This window comes from Anopheles gambiae, chromosome 3, assembly GCF_943734735.2.
Source record: "Anopheles gambiae chromosome 3, idAnoGambNW_F1_1, whole genome shotgun sequence".
NCBI lineage: Eukaryota > Metazoa > Arthropoda > Insecta > Diptera > Culicidae > Anopheles > Anopheles gambiae.
Window position 1 is genome coordinate 17,081,613 of NC_064602.1, and position 25,032 is coordinate 17,106,644.

General features: G+C 42.2%; 1 protein-coding gene across 3 annotated transcripts in view; it reads right to left on the reverse strand.

Annotated features, from left to right (window-relative positions):
- Positions 1-25,032, reverse strand: part of LOC1275619 (inactive dipeptidyl peptidase 10) — a 103,220-nt gene that overhangs the window by 58,137 nt on the left and 20,051 nt on the right. For 2 of the 3 annotated variants that reach the window (XM_061663118.1, XM_061663119.1), the window contains exon 2: positions 18,917-19,821. In XM_061663118.1, coding sequence (XP_061519102.1) covers positions 18,917-18,946 — 30 coding nt within the window. In that variant the 5' untranslated portion in view covers positions 18,947-19,821. Of the gene's footprint in view, positions 1-1,080; positions 1,276-18,916; positions 19,822-25,032 lie in introns of those variants that run through there. The other variant, XM_061663117.1, reaches the window with a different exon arrangement.

A 25,032-nucleotide genomic window follows, 5' to 3' on the forward strand; every position in this document is an offset into this window, starting at 1 on the left:
TCTTGTAATTTATTTCTTTGGCCGGTTTTTGTGTGTATTAGAGTGATGCATTGTTAAAAGATACGCAGAAAGGAAATAACCGTTTAATTTTGCTCAGTATAAATTGTAGTTTACTTCGTTGAAAGGAATTGTTTTTTTTTTTAATATTTAAACACTGTTTTTGTACATTAATCGTCAGTTAAATTCTTCACAGATAGATCAGATTATTGTGTTGCTTTATGTGTGGAATACAATTAAACGTGTTGATAATTTGACAAATTTGCTGTTGCATTGTAATGTCAAATTGGATAGCTATTGAAAAAGTAACTAATCTCGTTGTTTTTTTGTAATAAAAGAATTTCTTCTAAAAAATGTAAATATGAGGAAATCATTTCATTTAATAAAGGAAATAATATCATACAGGTGTATCAATTAAATTGAATTGAAAATTGATGCAAACTGATGCTAACAGCCAAAAACGACCCCTAAAATCATAGTTTTGAGTTTAAGAAAAAGATTCACAATCATTTATGCTGGCTGGAACATAGCCAAGTGTTGTTATCATTATCTGATAACTTTTTTCTGTCACATCTCACATTCACCAGCAGTTTTAACTTAATGCTCATATACACAAGAAGAACGTATTGCTGATTTGTCTTTTATACAGTTGTATCACAATCACAAACACATTAGTTTAGTGCGTCCTTCCGTTAAATTATCTGATATATTAGATCAAACACACATACTTAGATTATTGTAATCACAAAGAACAGATGTGGATCTACAGGCTGAATTTAAAATAATTTGAGGTCATGTTCTGGCAGACGGCACTGAGATATGAATTAGCAAACGAAATGCATACCCCTGCTTGTATTGCATAAATAATTCTTATCACTGTTACAACATCTCAGCACAAAGTCCTCTTTCAGGCATTTCGTTGCTTTGTTCTGTATCCTTTCACTACCAATAAAATCTACCTTTACCTTCACATTCACTGCGGTACAACAAAGGAATCGTGAAACTTCTTATCCCCCACATTTGCGCATTTGAAATAGATGCATTTGCACAGCTGCGTAGTGAATCGGTTACGATTGCAAATACCTTCATATCCTGCTCATACTGCACACGAAAGTACTCCATCGCTCGCTGTTAAGGGCAATTGCACCGAATCGACTCCCCGAATTCTGCCAGAACATTGATAAACTTTCCGAGCAAAGGTAGTGGCTTTTTTTTGCTGGCAACTTTACAGCTTACACATCCATCTGAAGTCTGACTTTGGAAACGCACACACACACACACACAACACACAGTGCAACATTTCACTCGAACCGATGCCGATACCGACGATTTGCCATTGTGATTGAATCGAACTGTTGCGCTTACAATCGAACACTGGCGTATGCACTGTGCGCACCTGTGAATGAAGCACAGCAAAACTTTACCAACACGTGTATGTGTGTGTGTGTGTGTGCGTTTAGTCCAATGCAAGTGAATGCAATTGCCCGAGCATTGTGGGGCCAGTGGTGTAAGGTTCTTTGTAAGTTTAAGAACACATGTGTCTACCGAACACGTGACAGGTTCCGGCTGGATAAAGGGGTGCAGGTGGACCTCCAATTTTACTTTGCACTTTACATTGCCTAGAGGATATTGAGCTATCGTTATTGTTTCGTAAAGAATAAAATTGAACTACTAAAATGTTTAAAAATATAGCAAAATAAACGGGAAACCCCAGTTATTTCAAATAAGCATTTCTTTGAATCCGTTTGTACATTCCAAGAACTTGAATGCCCTTATAAACATGTCGGGCTTATTTGCTCCCACTGTGCAGTGACCAGGTCAAGACCGTAGCCTATTGGCTTCGTGATCGATAAAGTTAACCTTCTCACGGTCACTTCGCAACCTGGCCGTAGGCATGCCAGAGGTATATCTCTCCGCATACACACGTCAACATCGATTTGCCTTTTGCGTCCATCGAACCTTGGCATCGTAATACCCTTAAGTAGCGGCTTTTATGCGACGAGATTGTTCAAAAGATAGTAAATATATTGAGGCTTAAGGAGAGGATAAAAAATCGCCCCCCCCCCTTCCCTCCATCGACAATGGCCTTTTGAAAGATGTTCGACAGTGCACTGCGTCCCACTGTCAGCTGTACCGGGAGAGCATTTGCATAAGTAAACCTATTAAACCGAGCTTAAATAACGTCCCACTCACACACACATGCACACCCCTCTCGATCCCATTAGATCGTTTCGCCTGCTGCCATCCGAACAAAGATGCCCGGAACACAAACATTCATCTTACCGGACAGACAATGTCGACGCAGGTCGCACGGAGGTAGGCAAGTGTACATTGTAGCATGCACATTAAAAACCGAACGGTTTCGTTGTCACCGTGTGGGGGTGGATTGGGGGTGATGTGGGTGTATGTGTGTATGTGTGCTTCGCTCCGGGCGGCAGGTTCCATTTCCTTCCAATATCCTGACGGATGGTGGGGCTCTATTGAATTTCCACGAGTGGCCACGATTCATGATTATGGTCCGTTGAAGCCGGTGCATACCAGCGCCATACGGTAAAGGGTAATAAATTTGCTCCCCCAGCCGGTTGAGCGTCTAGGCGCGTGCTGTGCTTTTAGCTCTCGCTCAGCATGGCCCCAGCGGACTTTGGCTTGCGGTTGGCCAAAGCTGTCGTCTTCGGGTACGATGGAGACCGTTGCCACTGTGTTTGGCTGTGTATGTGTGTGAGTATGTGTATGTGCGCGTGAGATGTGGGAATGCAACTCAGCCACTCGGCGTAATCTGAGGCGTGCTGCACTCTCTCTATGAGTAATAAATGCAAGCTGAGATCACTTTTCAACGCAGCTTTAAAAATCATGCGAGAAATGCAGGAGAAAGATTTCTGCAAAAGATTCACCAGCCTCTGGCATACCCTTTCCAATAACATTTAAAGAACTGCAGCAAATGTTACCGGCACTGAAGAAGAAGCTCGATGGGAATCGTTTTTCATGTGTGCTGGAAGACTGATGATGTAACAAAGCAGAAGACATTGTAGCGGGAGGTGCATTCGGCGCTTATGATTTATTGTAGCGGTGCCAGATTTCGCCTACTTTGGGGTAGCATTTAATGAATGTTTTAAATATATGTGTATGATTTTTTTGTGGTTTTATTCTTATGTTATTTTTTATTATAAAAATAGAAATTCTGATAAAGGGGCCCCTTACGATTCTAGTCAGCTTTTTGTATGGAGTTTGACAGTTGGAGGCTGAAATCATGTAAACAATTCAAACAAAACCGCACAAAAAACTAGCCTGCAATTTTCAGTCTAGATTATTCTATACTCAAAGCTAGAATTAGATTCGAGTACCTGTTCGAAAAAATGGCAAAACACGGTTTTGTTTATATTTATCCCAAGGTGCATTAAAAAGATCTGGTGATGGAATCCAGAATCAAAGTGTATGTAGTCCAGGTGGTCTCATAGCATGATTTTTAAAACTAAATTTGAAATTTTTGTTCAAACAAGCTTTCTAGAGGCTTGACGAATACACAAATCACTCTTCTTAATATCTTCATTCAGAAACAGAAGCAATAAAAATCAGCCTTCTAAAACATATACTTTTGGAAAAGGCCACCTGTATATTATACCCACTTAGATAGCTGCTCGAAAACTGCTATACAATGCAAACAGCTGACAGGCTGAAAATTCAGCCTACGAACTAGTTTCGAGCACCTAGCCTAGGTAAGTCTATAAAGTGGTTTAATAACTATTTATCATCCTTATAAACTATGCGTGAAAGGTTGATTAACTGTAATATTTATAATTTATAGTAATTAAATAAACTGCTTGATTCGTTGAGATGGTGAAAGCATATACAAAACAATTTGGCGTTGCTTAGTCTGGTACAGGCTTGGCTCAAGAATATAGCCCAGTCAAAGATCGTGTTGTTTGGTTTGTATTAAACATAGAAATGGTAAGTTTTCATTGTTTATTAAATTGATATATTATTGAGTGAATATATTGTTAGAAAAGTGAAAATTTGTAACAAAAACTGAATAAAAATGTATAATTCCCTCACAAAAAACAGCGTCTAGCTATTGCTGCTATTGGTTGAAATGACATCATTGCTTAGTTTGATTTACTAATTCTTGTTAGTAAAAAGATGTATATGTAACAGCATTGATGACATTGATCTTCAGAACAGATAATTCCACAGGTCATCTTCATAAATTGAATAAACGCACTTATTAGATTGGTTACGAACAATTACGCCCAAGTAGCTTCAAGCACACAGGCACTCGAAGTAGATGAATCGGGAAACCTTGGAAGGTTCCCAAACCCCAGCAGCCACTCAGCAAAAATCCGCTCCGTGAATGCATTTGCACCGTGCGCTCCGAAATTGCTACATTGTTTTATGCGTTTCGTATCGCATGCAGTAAATAATATAGCTGATTGTCTCTTTGTGATTGATTCGAAATCTTGCACCGGATAGCACACAAAGAAAGCTCCCGCAAAACCCCGTCAGCAGTGTCAGTGGCCAGTAGCCGGTGGCAATTTTTTTTATCACACCATCGTAAATTTTACAACCATAAACCCATTCACAGGCAACCGTTTGCTACAAACGACACGACTTTCGTTGATGCTGGCGGATTAACGGAGGGCACATTATTATGGCTTCGCCTGCGCTTAACGGACAGGCGCTCGGTGTCCAACGCCTGTCCGCCACCGGGTAGCGGTTCCGGAAGGCTAGAAAAGTAATTCATTAGGCATGGAACGATGTCTTTGCGCCGTCTGCCATGGGGCATGTGTTGTAGCGTATCGTTGCGAAAAGTTACGAGTCAGTAGAAGATTGTGCGGGCATTAAACTAAGCTTATCTTAATCGGCTTTTGGACCGGCCAGGGCCAGTTCCGGGGAAATATGGTTAGCATCTGACATCGATGAATAACGGTTCGAGGGGTTAAAAAGGAGAGAAAATACTCCATTGCCCATAGCAGCTAGTTCGTAAATTGGCTGAAGACAAATGAATATTGGCATACGTTATAACTGTGTTGCAAAGAAACCACAGCATCTTAATATGTTGGATTTTGTTAGAAGAACAATATTTACATTTGTCTGCACGCCTGAATGTGAGGGGTAATATGAAAATAGTTTTTCAACTTCATTTCTCACGAAGATATGGAAAAGAAGCTCAGTTCAGCAATCTTCACATCTACATAAAACAAACCGGAAAAAGTTGCTGAAGCAAATCCTTTCCGTATGCATAGCCCAGCACAATTGGGCCAATAAAAGCTGACAGCATATTATGCTGCCACGCTCTCTATTGCTTTTTCCTCTTTGCTCTCTTTGCAGATCGTTTCTATTCAAATGAATTTTAATAGCTGTCAACAGTAAAACAGACCAGCAAGCGAACGGAGTAGTAGCAAAATGGCATAAGAAATGTGGCTTCATTTTTCTACCACCGACTCCAATGCCGGACCGAAGCGAAAGGGTTTCCCCTTAACCGCGCGATAAGCGCAAACCGCACTACACAACCGCACTATCCACTATGGCTTCAGCTCGTATTTACATCCATAAATCGTTACCAATGCTGCTGCACGTTTCCGTTGGGCAGGGGGTTTTGTTTCAAGGCATGGGTACAGGGTGAACCGCTGTGATCGTTGCTTTAAGATAAACATTATAACGCTGCCAATAAACTCCCCGCTGTGACTAATGGAGCCTGGTGATGGAGGCGCCCAGTACTTCACGCGATGCAAGACGCTGTACGGTAAGGTTATTCCTTTAATGTATGCACAACAAGCCACCAAGCAAAGGGGGGTGGGAAAAATGTACCCTTTAAAATCAGAAACTGCTTTCCCGTGACACTGGAGGAGTCGTTTGGTCGAGCGGAAGATGGTTGCATGTGCAAATATATACATAAGCCTTTCCTGTGCAGCAGTGCTACGAACGATAGTGGAATTGGCGCTGTGGTGTAGTAGACCCACAGGTGGCATGGATAATGGAGCAACGGAATGGTGTTGAGTCACGAACGTCGACCCGTGGTGGTGCTGACGAGGTACATTAGTGACAGGGAAGCACACAATAGTGCGCTATTGTGGTTGCGAAAGGGAATTTCAGGGTGAATATCTTATTTAAGCGAGGCAGGAAACGTTACCTTGTATGCATCATTTTACAGTCGGTGTCTATTGGCGGAAACGTAAAATTATGAGTTAGTTTTAAACATATTGACTTAAAACAATTGGTTATTTGATATTCTAAAACCAAATTCTCAAATTACTACTCAACGTGCAAATTAAAGCAAAAAGACGCAAACAAAGCATTTTTTTTTAATTTTTTAATATCTATCTTTTCTTATCTGCTCTTCACCGGCTTGAGCTTCACTGTCAGGAAACCTTCGCACTATGATCCGATAAGCATGCCAACAATCCCATCAACACATTTGTTCACACGACCAAAGGCTGTTTGCGTGCCGCTGCTGCTTCATTTTTCACCGCCACAACCAAAGTGCAACCGGAAACCGATACCGCCACCACTAATGCGAAATGATTGACGTGGCATACCGCGACCTCCACCTCGCTTTCCCAATTGCCACGATCGCAGCGCTGTGCAGGATGGCGTGAAAAATGTAAATTTAATTATTGCTGTAAATGATTCAATCATTTATGCTGCCGCTTCGCTTGTCAGCCTCTCTTTCGTCGTTCGTGTGCACTACTTGGCACAGAGGCCGTTCATCTGAGGTGCGTTAAACCAGCGTGGGTATGTGTGTGTGTTTGTGTGTGCGTATTGGAGCCACACATGAGTGTTAAAGCGGGAAAACGAACGGCAAAAACTCGCTTGCAGGCACAGTGAACTTATCGAACATGCACCACCGCATGCGTCGATGGTGTGCATACGAATGGTGTTGATGGATCAGCGCCATCAACCCGTTGATTGGGTCATTTGGATCAAGGATAAAATGGAAAACCCCGAATGAAGCAGGGTCAGTTTTTGTGTTCGCATCGATTGAATGGCGATACATCATTCATCCGAAAGCGATCTGAAAGGTTCCAGGGTGAAAAATAAAAACACAAGCCGAGAACGAATTTTCCACCATGCATCCGGCTGGCAGTGGCCGTTCCGATTTTGCCGTCTCATTAAATCGTGCTTGTGTAAAAGTTTTTACTCTCTCAGGTTCGTCTCGTCGCTGAACATACACAAACACACACCTCTGGCATTTACTTCTCTCCCACTGAGTGTGTGTGTCCAAAGATGGTAGGAAAAAGTGCGATTGAACGTAATGATAAATTGATTCGTAATTAATTTTCTCAGCTTCTCGCTCCATCGTCTCCGGTGCTGCTGCGGTATTGTTGCATGGTGCAGAGCGGGCTTTCTTTGCAGCACGGAGATAGCCAAGAACAAGCAGAACAGCTAGCAAAGTGTGCAATTTTTCTCAGCCCCACCGCTCGATGGCGATTGAACGTTGCTTAATGTTTTGGAACAGTTTGAAATGAGTTGAGAAATATTAATCGACACCGGGCAGTGATACAGACAGTGACGTGAACGGCGTGCAAGGGTAAATTGATGTTGTTTATGTTATAGCTGTCGCACCGTGTTATCTCTTGCTTTTATAGGTTCAATCTAAGGGACGATAACATTTGTTCTAATGAGAATCTTATAATAGTTTGTTTAAAGTTTAACTTTAATTAATTTAAAAAAATTGATTTTGCTAAAAACTAAACAACAGTTTCTTAAAGAGAGACGGTTGATTTTCATACACAAAACAACATGAAGATAAAACGCTTTTATCTTTCTAACTGCATAACTTGAATTGTTTTTGTATCGTGTTCTTTTTTGTTCTTTCCCAGCGATAAATTCGCATTCCTTTCGCATTTTATTGATATTAACCCCCCCGAGAAAGGTATTCATCCCGTTGCGAGAAAGGCAAACCCTTCTGGTCAAGTAGAACATAAATATTTGCTTTGTGTTCATTCTGGGAAGGGTCCGCTGGGTGTGAAAACAGTTCGATCCCAACTTTTCAATCTAAGAACATCTGTGCTTATTGAGCGATTTTTCAATGTGTTGGAATGAAATTTCTGGCAATTGAGTCCGTTTCTTAAAGTTGTGTTGATTTTTGACTCAACAGGAAAGAAACAAAGAGAAAAATTGTAGTTTTTGGAAGAAAGAATAAAATAAAAATCGATTCCCTGCATAGAGTTTTCCAAGCCTACCGATTACGTTGGCTATTCATTTCACACGCACTGTTGCGGTAAGTTTCAATTGAGTGAAATTCGACAAAATGAAACAGTTTACCCCCAAAGCAATTTCACCACATCGTATCAACGCAATGAAACAGCTTGAAAAATCCCCAAACACTAATTGGATGCTTAAACCAATCACGTCTGGAAAGGGCAAATTGATTGGCATGGTTACGGCTGGCGCACTCGAGAGCGATCGGGTACGCGCCACACGGGATCAGTGGCAGGAAAATAAGCAGCATGTAAATAATTTTCCCCACCATACCCCTGCTTATCCATAACCCCCTGAAACCGCGATTATCTCAATCGAAATTGGACTGAAAATGGTTGCCGAATGCGGGGAGCGTGTTTTAAATTTACGACGTATGTTTCGAGCGGAGTAAACAAACGCACTGAGTGTGCGGGTGCCGAAAGAGCAATCTAATCTCATCGAATCGATCGGTAATTGACCTTTGTGGTCGAATTGGCGGTTCGATGGCCGATACTGTGCATGGTTACCGTTTGCCTTGGTCACCCGATTTTGGAAAGGTGCTAGCATCTCATTAGAATTTATTGATCAACACGATCGAGAAATGTTTGCCATGGCGCTGAAGTGCTCACGTCACGCGCGGGGTTCGTCTTGGGCTGTATTACATCGTACACCGGGAGGGGAGAGGGGTCAAAGGGCGAGTAATTACATTGCATTTCAGCTAATTCGATTACCGGATACGATGCTGTTCGGTGCAGTGGTTCACATAATTGATGCTTGGTGGCTTCGACTTAAACTTTGGACCGTTAATTATGGTCTTGGGTTGTGATGGGTTTGAATGGGCCACTCGTCATGGATAATGTTCGGGTTTGCTATGATTAAGGTTGGGAATTCCATTACCTTCGGGAAGATGAGTACTAGGAAAAAGTTTATATTACAAACAGTTACTATAATATACGATAATAAATATGAAGCTCTTGTTGAATGTCAGTCACGATCAATACACTTCAGCCGTGTGATATTTAAAACTGGTATTTAGCTGGCCCAGCATCAAACAGCTTTTACAAGTTGTGTCTGGTGTAAGTGGTTTGATGAAAATGGACCTTTTTTCAGTGTCATGGGGTTAAATGGCTTAGAAGCTCTTGCAGCTTATAGAATAATCTCATAAAATTGTCCGCTCGCTAAATTCCAGTATCTTTTATTACCTTTTTTCTGATTGGAATTCACTTTCCACCTGATTAATTTTAATTATTTCATTTGTTATCTGTACAATTTATTTCAATAGCACAATTAATCCTTGGGCACAATTAATTAGGTTTTCCCTCAGATACAGTGGATGGAGCATTTGGACCCGTTTTGTTATTTTTTATTTTATTGCTTGTAATATGTAAGTACCTTATTTATACTTATTTTGAAGGAAGTTAAACTTATTATTCGTAACCACCGTTTGTGTCGGCTAAAAATCTGATCGAACTGTTTCAAGTCATACAATTTAAAGAGCTTTAAAAATGATCAACCAGCAGCATAAAAAATAACATTCTTCTAAATTCTTCATAAACAATACTGTCAAAGTGGTGGTAAATTAAGTGCCTTTCAGCTCACTGCCCCGTGAGCCACAATGCCAAGCAATTAAAACGTTTATGCCAAGCGTATGCCCTTTTCGGTTGCATTGTTTGCCATAATCGAGTGAAAATGTTTCTCACCTTTTCAAAAGCCGGCTCGAAAATGTCATTGCTTCAATGCCCCACAGTGGCAGCAAAACCCGTCGTTAACAAAGATTGATGAGTTTTCATCAAGTGTGCTAACTAACCTTTTTTCCGCAAACGAAGAATGGTAAACTCCGCCCATCGGTCGGGCACGGATACGACCCTTCGGCAGCATCGGTTAAAACCATAGGCCGGGCCCCGAAGCAGCTAGCTTATTGTAGGCGAAACAAATTTCTCCAGCCTCCCCCAGGGGTATGTCAAGGACATTACTGAACAAGGGCGAACGTAATGCAAGGCACACAAAAAAACAAACGAAAAGGATGATAGAAATTGTCAGCCCAAAGGTACGGCGCTGGACCTAGCCGTGTCAGGTGAGACTGGGCTTTGCTCCGTTGTTTTACTCGTTGGGTTTTGGGTGTGTGTGTGTGTGTGCACTTGTCTCAACCGAACAGTAACTGACTGGAACATGATTGATTAGATCTAAATTTGAACTTTTGCGTGGTCGGCCCCCGCAAGTGTACCTGTCTGACCTGTCTCGTGCCGCCTCCAATACGGCTAGGCGCTGGCGTATTGTTTTCCAATCGACAAGATTGGCTGACGAGCAGCCACTCGAGGGGCAGGGAAACATTTCCTGGCCCGTGGGTTGTTCGGTAACGGGACAAGAGCTGCCCATCCGGGGCCTGATTAGGCACGACATGACTTTGCACGGGAATGGGAATGCGGACGGAATGCCACGGAGGGATGAAACTAAACAACAATTGATCACTGTCAGGAAGATTGAATTTGAGGGCTAGTTTTAAGCCCGTGGTACGTGCCCAGTCACGTCACCAGTAACTATAATGTCTGTCCTTTCAATCAGCTGGTGGTGATTTATTTGATCATATCGCGGCAGCGCGTCAATATTGACCAAACATTCTTCGGTTTACTTTTAATCAGAATATTTGTGTGCAGTGGAAGTTTCGTTTTAAAATCTGCTAGAATGGATTCAAAACGAAACGAGCGCAAGTGTAGTATATAGCTGACGTAATGATTTCAACCATCTCATGGATCAGTGACTTTTAATTTACTTCCGCTTCCACTTTTTGATATCGTAATCCCTTTGCGAATGGCTTATTGCACGGTTCAATTACAAACGATCACTTGCATGATACCGCGTTAATGGGTTAATTCCTATGGCAATATTTTCTCTGCAACCGTCAACTGGAAATTAAAGCTCATAATCACCTGATATGGTGCAGCGCACGTGTAATATTTCATCCCGCAGGCCGCTATTAGCATGACATTCAATGAAGCGATAAATAAGTTTCTCTTTCTTTTTCCCACATATTGAACCCAATTTATCAGCAGCTGGGAAAGTATAATTTACATCCATTGGAATGTGGTGGAAAATGTCAAACTACTACCACATGAAATTAGTATAAGCAATACACAAACCAAAAATGGAGTTAACTGTAACATCAAACTGTGCATGATACTGTCACCGATATGGCTGATGCTGAAAGTGCCCCAACTACTGGTGGTTGTGGTTTTGAGTTTTTTTTTAGTTTTTCACTCTCCCGTTCACTCGTTCTCGATGGCTATAGCGATGCGATAAAGTAACAATAAAAAGCTGTCCAATTTAAAAAGCGATGGCGGAGCACAAGTAAAACCAAACACCACCGAAGCAGAAGTTACAGGACGGTCATAGCACAATATTGACACCTACCGCATACTGCATGGAAGCGGAGGGTTATGGTTTTTTGGCTTCCTCCCTTTTCCTACATGCCCATACATAGTCTGCAAGATATAGACATTGCTTTCGTTACCCACTTTCTGGAAGGAGCAAAAGAGCAGCTGTCCTTTCGGCGGATGGACAGGTTATTTCGGGTTTGGCCGCAAGGTGAAAGCTGCTGCTGCTGCTGCTGCAGTGGTTGATAAATCGATCGATCGGGACAGGTGAAAAGCATTGAACTGCAGCAGTACGGGGGCATGCAGGTAACATGTTTTGACACTTCCGGGGATGGGTGGAAAGGAATGTCATGATTTAAGGACGATAGATTTTTAAGGAAAGAGAAAGTCAAGGGAATGGTAGGAAAGATGGAAAGGAAGGAGTGGTTTGGTTTCGAGGGTTCTAATTCCCAGAAAGGGAACGGATGGAATGGTACGAACGATGTTTTATCGGAATCGGAAATCGAAACAGTTTTCGTTCGTATAAGGCAGGTAAATAGAGAGTTTAAACATTCGAAACGGCACTGAGATCGGGAATTTAAAGAGCATTTTATATTACACATTGTACGCTGCTTTTATTTTGAAATGAAATGTAATAGAAAGTTTCATTAAAAAAGCCACACAATAAGCATCAATTCAGCATAAATCTCTAAACAATAGACAACACCACTGTTGGCTAAAGAAAGGCCAAACCTTAATCCTTCGCTCCTCGAAGGGAAAGCGCACCGACGAAGCCATAATGCCCGGCGGTTAAATATTTACCGTTTATTATGCCGGATCGCCACCACATTTACTCGGAAAACAATAGCAACGACTTCATTACACTATTTCAACCAACGAGCAGGGTGGAATGGTCTCCCTGCCCGAGGTTTGACAAAGCAAAAGAAGTTGAGCTTTTGTTGAGCTGAATTGCTTCCCGGCAACAATGGAGGCGCCTGGTAGCGCTTTCGTGTGGTGCACATTTTAGCATAATTTTAAGAAAATGCTTCTTTTTAATAGTAAAATAAACCATTTCAGTGCGGTTAAGGGTAGGTTTGGGTAGAAATTATCTTTTAAACACAGCGTTTTACCTACCGCTTAACCACACTCAAATAAATGATAGGAAAGAAACAGACAGACAGATAAGGGGAGAACGCTCGACGTGGGCGTGTATTTATGCCGAAGGCTAGCAGCATTACAACTGCTTCCGTGCCATAGCTAGACAGCCAGGCAGCATTTGTAGGCAATGAATGCCTTTGGCTGCATCTGATTTACTCTGGATGTTGGGTAGATTTTTGTTTTTCTTTTTTTTTCGCTGAATTTTTAATGCATCCTCAGTTGTCTATTGAAAAAGCCTGGGAAACCCACGAACGATTCATACAGGGAGAAGCATATTTTCCCATTCATATCCACCCAGTGGCAGTGGCTGGCATTTTATGATAATCGTAATGCCTGTGGCTTTCAGTTTAGTCGTCCACTGTACCCCATGGCCCGCGGTTGCTCGGCTCGTTCTGTTCAGTGGGATTTTATCAAAATAAATTCACCCTTATATTTTATACCCGATCCGGAGAGTAGAAATCTTCCTTATATTCTGTCCGCCGTCATGCTGGTGCGTTGTGACAAACGCTTTAAAGCAGATTGGATTAGAGCCACTACAGCTGGGTGGGAGAGTGTGCCCGAGCTAGCACATCATCTAGCCCGATGCTGGTGCTCTAATCTGGGCGTTCTAGGTCCGCCTTCCTGGACGGCGGCTTCCAGGGCCGATAGCACACACACAATATGAGGAAAATCATCATCACCCAGCAAGGAAGAAGCAGTGAAATGAAAAATGAAATTTAAATAGCATGCACATTTTCAAAGCACAGCACAGAATGCAGGGAGCGGAAGTGCGCTGTGCACGATTATCATTATTGAAATATTCATGAACGGGGTCGGATGAAAGTTGAAGAGTGCCGCACATCGTTCCGCACTAAAGAAATAGTTACACAATCGAGCCGAGCCATCATAAAGTGGCTGCAAAATTTTTGACACTACAGGAAGGAAGGAAAGAAAGCAATGCAGGAAAAGATGGAGGGGAGAAAAGTTCATCAATCCGAAACCGTCACGATCGGGGTGGGCCCTGGGTTGGTTTTGATTAAGGAAACTATCAGCACCATAATCATCATTACGCGTCCGCATCGCTCGTTTAGTGTAGCGTGGCAACGGTTTTGTTTTTCTTTTTTCTTTCTTGTGATGCGATGTGATGTTGTGCCAACATCGTCGACAAGAGCAAGCTTCCTTCTGGTGAAGTAGATTGCAGTCAATCCGAAGGAACAATCAAGTTGCTTCATTTTGCACAACTCAGAAAACAGAAGTTAATTTTCCGACCCCCTTGGTAAGTTTTGCTGAACTGGTCGTACCAGTTTGCTTTTTATTTCATTTTCATGAGATGAGAGAGAGAGAGAGAAAGAATGAACCGTTTATCCCGCAACGGGAGCAAAAAGCGCAGCATTCCGTACTTTAAAATGGAATGGAAGTTAAGGTTTGCTCCATCAGGCACTGCGGAAGTGACAGAGAGATACCTGCGTTACCATGCCGACAGCAGCATATTTAGTTGTCCGGAGTGTACGCACGCCAACTTCAACTCATCGCTTTCACCCACCTGCAACCTGCAGCGCGATGATGTACCCATTATAACGTAATGCGAGCACATTGTTTTACCATCGTTCAGCAGCATCGGTATGTGATTTTGTTTTCCCATCGCACTTGTTTTGAGTTTTGTCGTAAAGTTTTTTTTTGTTTTTTACTTTCAGAATTTATGATTGCAGTAGTGCAACGCGAAAACTCCCTTCCCCCTCGGTACGGAACTCAAACTTTTTTCCTTGAAAAGATTCCTACTCGTTTGCTCGTTTTTTTTCTCCTTGCCGTTCGCATACTCGGCCGCAAAGTTTTCCGCTTTATTGCGAGAGAGGTTGGCGGAAAAACGGTTTTTTTTTTGCGTTCGTTGTTTGCTATCGCGTTGCTCTTGAAACTGGGCTCAGCGATGGGACAAACTTGCAACAAAGTTTGAGCCTTGGCTCAGCTCAGAGATAGTGAATCGTGCGGCTCAGTGTAACTTCCCTATAAAATACAGGCCAATGGGACCCGTACACAAACACACACCCACCAACACAGTTCCTTGCTGAACTGTTTGTTTGCACGTTTCTGCTGGAGATGAAGTTTATTTTCTTTTCAATTTCGAACTGTCCACTTTCTCAGTTGCATTGCGAAGGTATGTCAACATGGGCCAACAGTTGAAGATGTCCAACGTGGACAGTTTTCAAGTGGTGTTTGCGGGTAGCCAAGTTCTTTAGCGCTACTTTGGCGCTGGCAATTTTGTTTTGCCAATAGTTTACTGCTGGAATGTAAACTTTCACTGGAGTTTAATTTTTAACCCAACGAGAGTATGTGCGGCCCACATTGAAGCGTTACTTGTGTGGGTGTTTGCGATTGTCAATTGCATTTCACTTTAAATTAACTGTAGTTTGCTGCTGTGAGTTTATCGTTCATCTTACATTTTGATGTGCAAGTGCAATGTTTTAAATGAGTTCAATAGAATAAATCATTTCATCCTTCAATGGTTTGACTGCAACGATAGTGAGGCAAATCAATGGAACGTGAAGTTGTCCTTAATGCAGTTTTAAACTCAAACATTCAACAATGTTATCAAAGAGTGCACAAAGAATTAAATGAGTTTCAATGGTATGCCGATAGTGTTCAATGGTAAGCAATGAAGCATTATAGCTGTTATCACAGAAATGTTGTGTGCCCATGTTGTGTACACGATAGTTTAAGACATTCAGTTGACTTTGATTTTTTTTTTATTCAAAAAGATGACAACATGATGTTGGTCTTAATGAAATCGTTTCATTTTAATCTTTGGTAATTCCTAATACTGTTAAAATCAAATTTTCTACAAACTTAATTGTATTTTACAAAAGCTTTGGTGTTGACTTTTGCATTACGCAATTAAAGGAAGACCCCTTTTCATAGATGTGCAGCAAATCTCCCATGTAAGAGATCTACTATCAATTTGTTATACTATTCTGATTTGCAACCATACATAAAACATCATGCAAAAAAAATCATCGAGGTAATGCAACACAATAATGCACATGATAGACCGCCCTCCTCTTCCATCCATCATTGTCATGATCATCCACGTTTTGTGTCAATCTCAAACGCCTATGCATTGTCAGTGCAACCATCTACCTTTCCAGCTGCCATATAATTGAAGGGCAAAAGGTGAAGGATGGTACGGCTTTGTGGCAGTTGGAATTGACATTTGACTGGCAGCATGTCACGGCCAGGGATTTGTTGCTGTCTTGCATTGCACGCATGTAGGTAGGTACAGATGGGCAGGCTTTTTTATTTATGGAGTATTTTTTTCATTCAATTTCTCATGAACTTAAGCATCCGGTACAGTGGCAACGCAAGAATCTACAGCTCGCAAATGAAATAAGAAGATAATCTAATTTCGGCATTTCTGGAGAGTTGTTTTGGAAGTTGATGAGGATTAATTCATATGAGTTTGTAGATGTTGATTAATCTAATTTATGTTGTCAACAATGACAAGTTTTTCGAGCACATTTTAAAGTGATTGGCACATAATTCTAAGGCAAGAAATACGTTTATTGTTAGCACACGACACCTGACAATTAAAAACCATTATTTTAAATATTTTCTTTAGGAATTGAGAAGAGCTACTACTTCTTCAAGAAAGTGTAGAAAACGTTTAATCATTTCATGTTGACCGGTTTGGAGGGCAAAACAAACTATCGTAAATTACCTTCACCAAAAGGAAGGCAACATAATTGATTGAGTCGTACCGTCAAGCTCCGGTACAAACCATGCCGGTGGTACAAAAATTATGATTTTATTTTTAACAGAACTGCCGACCGACAAATGCCACGACACTTCGGACCCATCCGGTGTCGATGACTGGCGTGAAACGGTGCTGCCTCCCAAATAAAAAGCAATGGCTACGATAAGCGCTGGAAAGCACCACAAAAGCCGCTCGGTTCCTGTTCATCGGGGGAGCTCCATTCCAGTAACCCCCGGGCGTCGTTTTGGCCTCCTCTCTCCTCTTGTTTCCTGCTCTACAAGTGAAACGTACTGAATGCGTTTTATGTGGCCACGGGAAGGGGAAACGTGTAGCACCGTAAAAGAAAACCCGGCGACCGGAAACTCAAATTCACCGGAATTGTTGAGTCACGAGGCCGTTCTTCCCTTGGCGCGCTGTTGCTTATCGTTATCGTTGGATTTACTGGGCACAGTGGAATGGGGGGAAGGGGAATAGTGCGGCGAGCAGGAGTGCCAGTGAAGCAAGCTCGACGGTACCGAGCAATTATGTTGCTTTGGCGGGGTTTGCGTTTGGCTCGTGTATGTTTGTATAGAGGCGGAGTTTGTTCTTGGTAAAATTAATGGCCCGCGGGGTGTATCACAAGATACCCACAGACACACACACACACACGCGCGCACATGGGCCCAACGATTTTCTGTCCGCTCACGCACCGGGTTTTCGAGGAAATGGAGGCTGAAGTTGAAATGAAAAATGTTCTACAGTAAAGCAGGCTGTAACCGCAGGCCTTTTTTTGCAGGCAATAAAGGCGAAAAGAAAGCTCAGTAAAATGGGAAATGGAAGAACACAACACAGCCCAATGTGTGTATGGGTCGCGTTTTATTTGCGTTACGATTTGGAATTTGGTGGAATGTACATTTGTTTAATTTTGCGGATCATTTCGTACCATTTTGAGTGGTTTTTGGGTGTGATATTGTTGTTTTTTTTTCTTGCGGGAGAAATCTCGCAAAGGTGGAGACGTAACAATACACATTGCCACCTGAAGTTTGCTTATCTGGTGGAATTTTGGGTGGCAGTTATTCCTTGAGATCTTGCGAGCTCTTGCAAAATTGATATCTGATCCTGTGTTTAATGGAAAATTATTTGTTTGTTTGCCAGAGAGAAGAAGTTATTGTGTCCTTTTCTGTGTTTTTGAGATACTTGTGTTTTTCTTAAGAGAAGAAGAATTTCGGTACTTAAACGATATTTGAGTTTGTGGTGAGATAATCGGGCAAAGAGTTGAGATTTAATTACTTGTCAACTTATACCTTAAAACTGTCTTACTTTAACTAAACAATAAATATAATTGATCATCTGGTAAGACATATTTGTGATTCTACCTCTGCAATAATTCTGAAGGAGGATGAAAAGTGTGCGTTATGGACCTTTTGATATGTGTTTAAAAAATTGTATTGCGTCAAGTGTTGTCGTGTAAACATCTTATTGGAACTTCATGTCTTATTGGAACTTCTGGTCGTGAAATCATCTTATTGGATGTAAACTTATAAAGCTCATAGTGGTTTCTAGGAACCACTCGGTTTGATTGAAATGTGTCCGTCGTATTAATTTGATTGATTTGACGCTCTTTTACCGTTGGTTTTAGTACGTTGCCTGCAGATCAACAACAATTCTCTGGAAAATGAGACCGTATAAGTACTCCTAGAATTGAATGCGCATTGGGTCATAGAGATTGAGTGAGTTGAATGATGCAAGTGGATGTAAAGACTCAGCTCAGGAGGAAAGGGTCATACAATTTTATTCAATACATCTTTTTTATGTCTTATTATTTGAGAACTCTACATCAATGCTAAACCATTCAGTGAGTATACTAATCCCAAGTTAGTCGGTCGACCAGGTAAAGGCTAAATGAATAGAATCCCATAAAGGAAGTGAATTAAGTATTTTTGTAGTGCACTTCATTTCATCGGTAATCCAATGCTATCAGAGAGTGATAGACTGCGTCCTATTACGTAATATACCACCTTCATCCATCCAAAATCAAAGGAAGAAACAGATAAGTAACCATTTCTAATCGGATTTGGTTGGTATTGTTCTTTTGTGTAGCACGAATTCAAAGTTTTAAGCGATCAAGCAGAAATAAATGGAAAAAATGCCCACCATTTTATTGCTTGCTTGCCTGCTTGCTTGACACCACACAAAATTAATGCTCAAATACCGCACCCAAATCCCCGCTGCATAATCAACACCATCAATCACGCGGCCCTCAAAACCCCGTCCAGGATATAGCCAATTAGTTGCGACCGTCTTGAGCGTCAAACAGCAAGGAACATCGTCCGCTACTCATTCCCAGTCCCGGTAAGCCTTAAGACCGCTAAAAGCGGAAGTGTTTCGCATTCTAATCCCTTTGCTGTGTGCGATTATCGCTCGGGTAATTTAGAGCAAATTTCTTTCGAGCACAACATCCGATCCCCGTGCTCGATACTCGAAGCCGCGCTGTTCTGCTTCGGTTAATTATTTCAAAGCAAATTGCACCTACCTCGTCGTCGTAGTTGTCCGCTTCCGTCATGGTGGTGCGGCGCTACGGTTCCGATGCGTTTCGCTTCCACCCGAGACGGTGTGGTGCTGTGGTCCCTGCTTTCCGCTTCCCCCTTGGGGCTAGTGACACTCACGCACGCACGGTTCGACGGTTTGTCCCGAAGCGCAACAGCTCAGCGCAAACGTCGGGCGGGTGGAATTCGCCGGTAGAGCCGGAGAGAGATTAGGGATGCTTTTAATTTATGGCAATTCGCAATTCGCGGTGCTTCACGGCTGGAAGCGTGCCAAAAGGCGAACAGCGTCTCGCCTGGAACGCTTCCGGGCGCTGTACAGGGGGGAGAGGGCCTGCACACACAATGCAACCGGGTAGACTCACACTCACTTACTGTGGCAATAACACCGGGGTAGACACACAGAACCACACCACTCACACACGCGCGCGCGTTCACAAAAGAGGAAACTTTTCCCTTTCACGAATCACCACACAAACACAAAAACGCGCCACGCAAGCCTTATCGTTACCGGGCCAAGGACTGGCGGGAGTGGGCGAAGAGATTTCAATTATAATTATCCATCAGGGCGTGACGATTTTTGCACTGCTTTTGCCCTATAAATATGTACTCATTTGCTGGTGCTGGTGGCGGTTTACTCACTCACTCGCTCGCTCAACCTCGCACAGGACACGGGACCGCGCAGCACAGCACCTTGGGCGAAAAGGGGACCGCTTTTCATCACTTTATTTTTCCGCGCGATTTACGCTCAACTTTTCACCGCTTTGCGCTCGGCAGCGGCGGCGGTGGTGTTGGCTGTGACGGTGATCTTTCGCATTTTTGGCGATGTCTTTATCACGGGAAGCTGCTCAACCACAGCCACCCGGTGGTGGTGGTGACGGTGGCAGGATCGTTGCTGTTAAGAAAAAGGGAGGAAGTTTGGAGCTTACTTTATTTTTGTGTGTGTTTTTTTTGTGTTTTTCTTAAGCTATCGAGGGCAAGACTTGCCACTTGCTTTTGGTATAAGTTAATCAGAATGTTTGAGTTCTTTGTACAGAAGCACAACGATTAATGATTGGTAAAAAGAGCATAAAATAAGAAAGGAAAAGAATGAGCTGTCACACGATTTTTGGTCGTTTTAGAAGCTCAATGGCGGGATAATTAATCCACCAAACTGTACGAAAATTATCTCAATTTTCATTAAAAAGAACCACAAAAAATGAATCAGATCGGGTACAAAAAACAGGTAAAACCACGAGGCACTATTTTCTTAACAACCAATTTAACCTCTGATTGGACGTATTGAGCATTGATTGGGCTACCACAATCGTGGTGCTTTCTCTCTTTGCTCCAGGAGTAAACAAATCTTAAACCCATTCAGTGCTATTCTTCCGCTGTTTGTCCTTTTCAACGCGAATTAAGAGCAAAAAAGAAAGAAGGATGCAAAGAACATATTTCTTTGCCGGACAAAATGTCCTGCCGCACAATCATCCGCCTCGGCGATGCGATTAGGTGACCTGCTCGTGCGGCTACGGTGACCAAAGGTCTCACTTCCGAATGCAATTCAATTGCAGTACTACACGGTTGCACTCGACCGGTTGTTTTTCTCCCGGTCAGCGGATGCGGATGCTCTTTTTTTCTTGGCAGGAGTAATCGCTTCTTCGCTAGCAGGAGCAGTAACGGTTGCTGCTCTTTACTTTGCTGATGTCCGTTGTTTATGAGTTCGTTCATGTCCGGTTGCACTGTGCTGGTCTGTGTGTTGCACATTGTATCGTTGATTTTTGCTGCATTCGTTGTCGAGTTTATTTTTCTACACCGTCGTGAGGGATGAGTTCATTTTCTGGACGATTTTATTTCATGCCATTTATTCGTTGCATAGAATCAGCTCACTGCACTGGGGAAGGTGACATTGTTGATATAGTTTTCGGTGTACTTGTTGTTTTCGTGATTTGGGGTTTTATGAACCTGGTAGAAGTGGTCCTTTTCTGGTATTCTGAGAAAGAAATAGAAATAAAATGTTTGGTATTAAGAAGTGGTCAATGGATTCTATTAGAAGATATTTTTTATACTTTTCATATTTAAACTGAATAATTTCAATTAGATGTTTGAGTTTAAATTAATTAAATTGATGAGAAACACTTTGTTAAGACTTCAGGTTGTCATAAAAATAAACAAGATTTTAATTAAATTAATTTACGTGGAACGAATGCCCTGAACATAACAATTCTAACACAGATTCTGGGGAATCCAAGCTCATTTTTGAGTAAATATACTCGAATTGAATTATTCAATTTACCAATTAACAGTGCATCTGTGCAAGCTTCTCCCAGTTTGTTCCAAAACTCTGCTAATCAAACAACAGATTGTACATCAAAGCAAATCAATGCCGCTTGACGAGTGTACCAACTGTCGACAGAAAATACAGAGCACTTATTAGGCCGCTTAGCCGTAATCGAAAACAAGAGTTTTGATCGCGTGCATTTAATTAGTCCGCTATGAAATGGCCATGTCGTACGTGTCGTTCACGGGATGGCAAAATTGACGACAACAATCCACAATTCGCTCGCACTCCTACCCGGACCCGTTTCCCGCCACCGCTTTGGGGAAAAGCGATTTGGAGCAATATTGAATTTAAAACCAATTTAGCTTCGTTTCCGTTCACCCGCGTACGCTGCGCGCTCTCCGTTCATGATGCTCCGTACATGGGCGAGCAGCAATGAATTATTCTCCCCGTGCAGCGGCAGCCCTGTTGCATGATGCACAAAACAAATTGCACGCATTTGTCGTCGTCGTACCGTTGGGTGCGGGGCTGGGGCGGTCGAAAATCCATTATAACCACTCTGCACACTACTGAGCTCTCCCGTTTGTCTGCTGCTGTTGTTGGTGTACGGTCGAGCGCTCAGGGCCAGCACAAAACTTTTGCCCAAACTGGACCCGTTTTCGGACAGTACCGGGAACCACATTCAATTAATCATGAGCAAACCAATTTTAAATGCTAAAACAACGGAAGCCGGCTCGGTTGCAGTGCCGAAGAAACCGGGCAGTGCTGGCAGATGAGCATATGGTGGCAAATGTTTTCCGGAAACACTAAGCATCACCGTATTTGTTGATGGCGTTCCGGAATTTTGGAATATTGAAATAGTTTGTGCAGGTTAAAAGGGACCGAGAGTTTTTTGGGAACGAATTGTTTGAAAGGATAAAATTTGGAATGGAAAATAGTAAAATCTCAACAAGTTTTTCATATTGAAGGCTAATTCAAATTAATAATGTGAATCTAAATAAATTGAAGGCTAGTTCAAATGTGCTATAGGTGAAATACCACATCAAAATCTGTCCAAAAAATAGATATTAGAATAATTTTTAATACTTTTATAATGTTTAAACTCACTGTTAGCACTAGCTCTACTGGAGTCCAATAGAAATTCTAGATATGTTAGCATTTCTTTTATTTAAACACACAAATAACTATGTCATAATGATAAGGTTATCAATATCTTAATGATGAAATCATGCATGTTGAAACATAAAAAGATTCAACACACACAAAAAAGACAATTGTGTTCATGTCATCAAGAGCATCAAGTTCTATTTTAAGTTCGGTAGAAAAATATTACGCTTTGATTGGTCTATTCTTTGCGGTGATTGTGGTGCGTGATTATCGATAACTAGGAAATAGAAGAAATGAAATCTTCTTTACGGGAAGGAATACTACACCCACACAGACAAGCAACAGACAATTTATTTACATTCGTGCCGTAATAGAGGGCGAGCCGATCCAAACACCGTACAACCTTGCACGGTACCACCGTACTGGCACGCTCGATTCCCGACCCGCAAGGCCACGGTGGCACACGGCAAACGGCAATACAAATGCCATTTTCCATCATAAAGAACCAAAGCAGTGTGTGTGGGTGCGTAACGGAGTAACGGAAAGGAGCAAGCGGTGCTGTGGCATGGGCTGTATAATATCTAAATAGAAGTCACAATAAAATCGAATACATTTCCGACAGGCTGGACTGGAACACGCAAGGACGCGGCAGCAGTGCGTCCCAGGAAGCAGCTGCAGAGGACACATTTGATCGGGGAAAGTTTTGCCGAAAAAAAAGCTCGTGTAATCCCTTTCGGTGTGTTCTCTTGTCTACGTTTCGATTGTGGTGGCGTGTGTGAAAAAAAGGCAGAAAAAACGGTGTCAATAAACCACACTACACGCTGGATCGTTGCTTCCTTCGTAGATAAGGCGTGTTAGCTGAGAGCCGAAGCACGAAACGGTTCGTCCATGGCCATACCCAAGAAATAACCCACGTCGATTGCGTTTTTGGCAACGAAGGGAAGGCTTTAAGCTACGTGGAGAAGGAACGGGTAGTGCTCCAAAGGGGGAAAACTACGCGCATTACTAGACCCAGGCCAAACACGATTCCTTCGGTTACCATTTCTGGCAGACATTTGGATTGGCAATAATAAAGTTTTGCCTCACACGCCCTCGTACAAGCGAAACGGAGGAACAAGGATCAGAAAAAGAGAATAAATCGCTGATTTGTGAGTGTGTATGTGTATGTGCCCGGGTTCATAGGGATACGTATCTCGTACTCCAGAAAAAAACGGCTAGTATTGCGAATTGTGTCCTGAAAGGCAACAAAACTTCATAAAGTTGGTGAATATATTACGTTCCAAGTAAGCTCTGCCTTCAAACATGGTCCCCCACGCGCTTTCCACCACGACACCACAAACTCTCTAACTCTGGATGGTCTCCATTTCCTCCCTTCGACACGCCACCGATCGCTAGGATTGCTTAGAAGTGGTAAGTTCAATAAAAATCAGTGTCAAATTGTATGTGTGTGTGTGTGTGGAGGCCGCCTCCTCCTTTGAATGATAGTGACAGCGAGTGTCACTTAAAGCAATGGCAACGATGGTGGTGTGGGATCAGCAGGGCGGCATTCGACGCCGATTCCCAACGACCCCTTCCACGCTGGTGGAAGAGGCAGCCCGGCTAGTCAATGTGCTGTCAGTTCGTTGCACAAGACGGCTATTATGTGGTCTCGCTTCAGCGCCCCATTTAGTCGGGGAAGCGGAAAACGGCGGGCATTCAGACGATGCACACTAATGGGCAATAATGCCGTCGGTATAGGTCGCGTGTTGTGTTGCGTTCTTTCTGGTTGGATTTATTATTTGCCAGCGGATGGAAAACGCAGCTTTAAGGCAGCAGGAAAAAGGATGCCAATACGGATGCCGCACCGGGTGTGAATAATGTTCGACTTTATTGGTAGTTTTTATTCCATACCAATCTAGAATGAACAGATTTATGATTTTAGTAGATGAAAACAATATCATCATTACTGGTGATGATGATGGTGATGGCTGCGTGATGAAATACCTTAAATAAATAGGCGAAACGACGTTATTGCATTGGGGTTTGACCTAAGGCTTATAACATTTGTAAACAGATTATCATCTGTAATCACTTAATGTTTCAGTATTTCATCTGTTTTAGTAACATGTTCTCATTCTAATTTAATTCATGATCAGATATGCTCAGTTTTTTGAGTGATGAATGTGCATTTCGTCCCTTTCCAAACGTTAGCAGCACGATCTAGGAATTAGAAGAAGATACTATACTATGGACAGCACGAAAAATATAAAGTGCAAGATCAGTGATTAGAAACTATTCTTTGATTCGTCAAATTATCAATCATACCTAAAATTACTTTATTTAAGTGATGGTTACGTGTATGGTTTTATAGAACTATAAGTTCGCTCCGTTGGGGCAGTCCCGTGGTACAGTCGTCAACTCGAACGACTCAATAATATGCCCGTCATGGGTTCAAGCCTACAATGGACCGTCCATCCGTAGTAAGCATTGACTGACTATCCGGCTGCGTGGTAATGAATTAAGTCTCAAAACCTTGTATAGTCGGCATGTTCGCGTCGCCAGGACGTTACGAGAAAAAGAAGAAGAAGAAGAAGAAGTTCGATCTTTCAGCCCAATAAAGTTTGCAAATTATTCCTAGGATACAATTTGCTAAGGGGCACAGTAGGGTGGTGTGTACATTAAATTTAATATTTTCAAATAATATTCAACACTTCCTGCATGGCTCAACATGAATACCTTCAACATTACTGCACATTATTT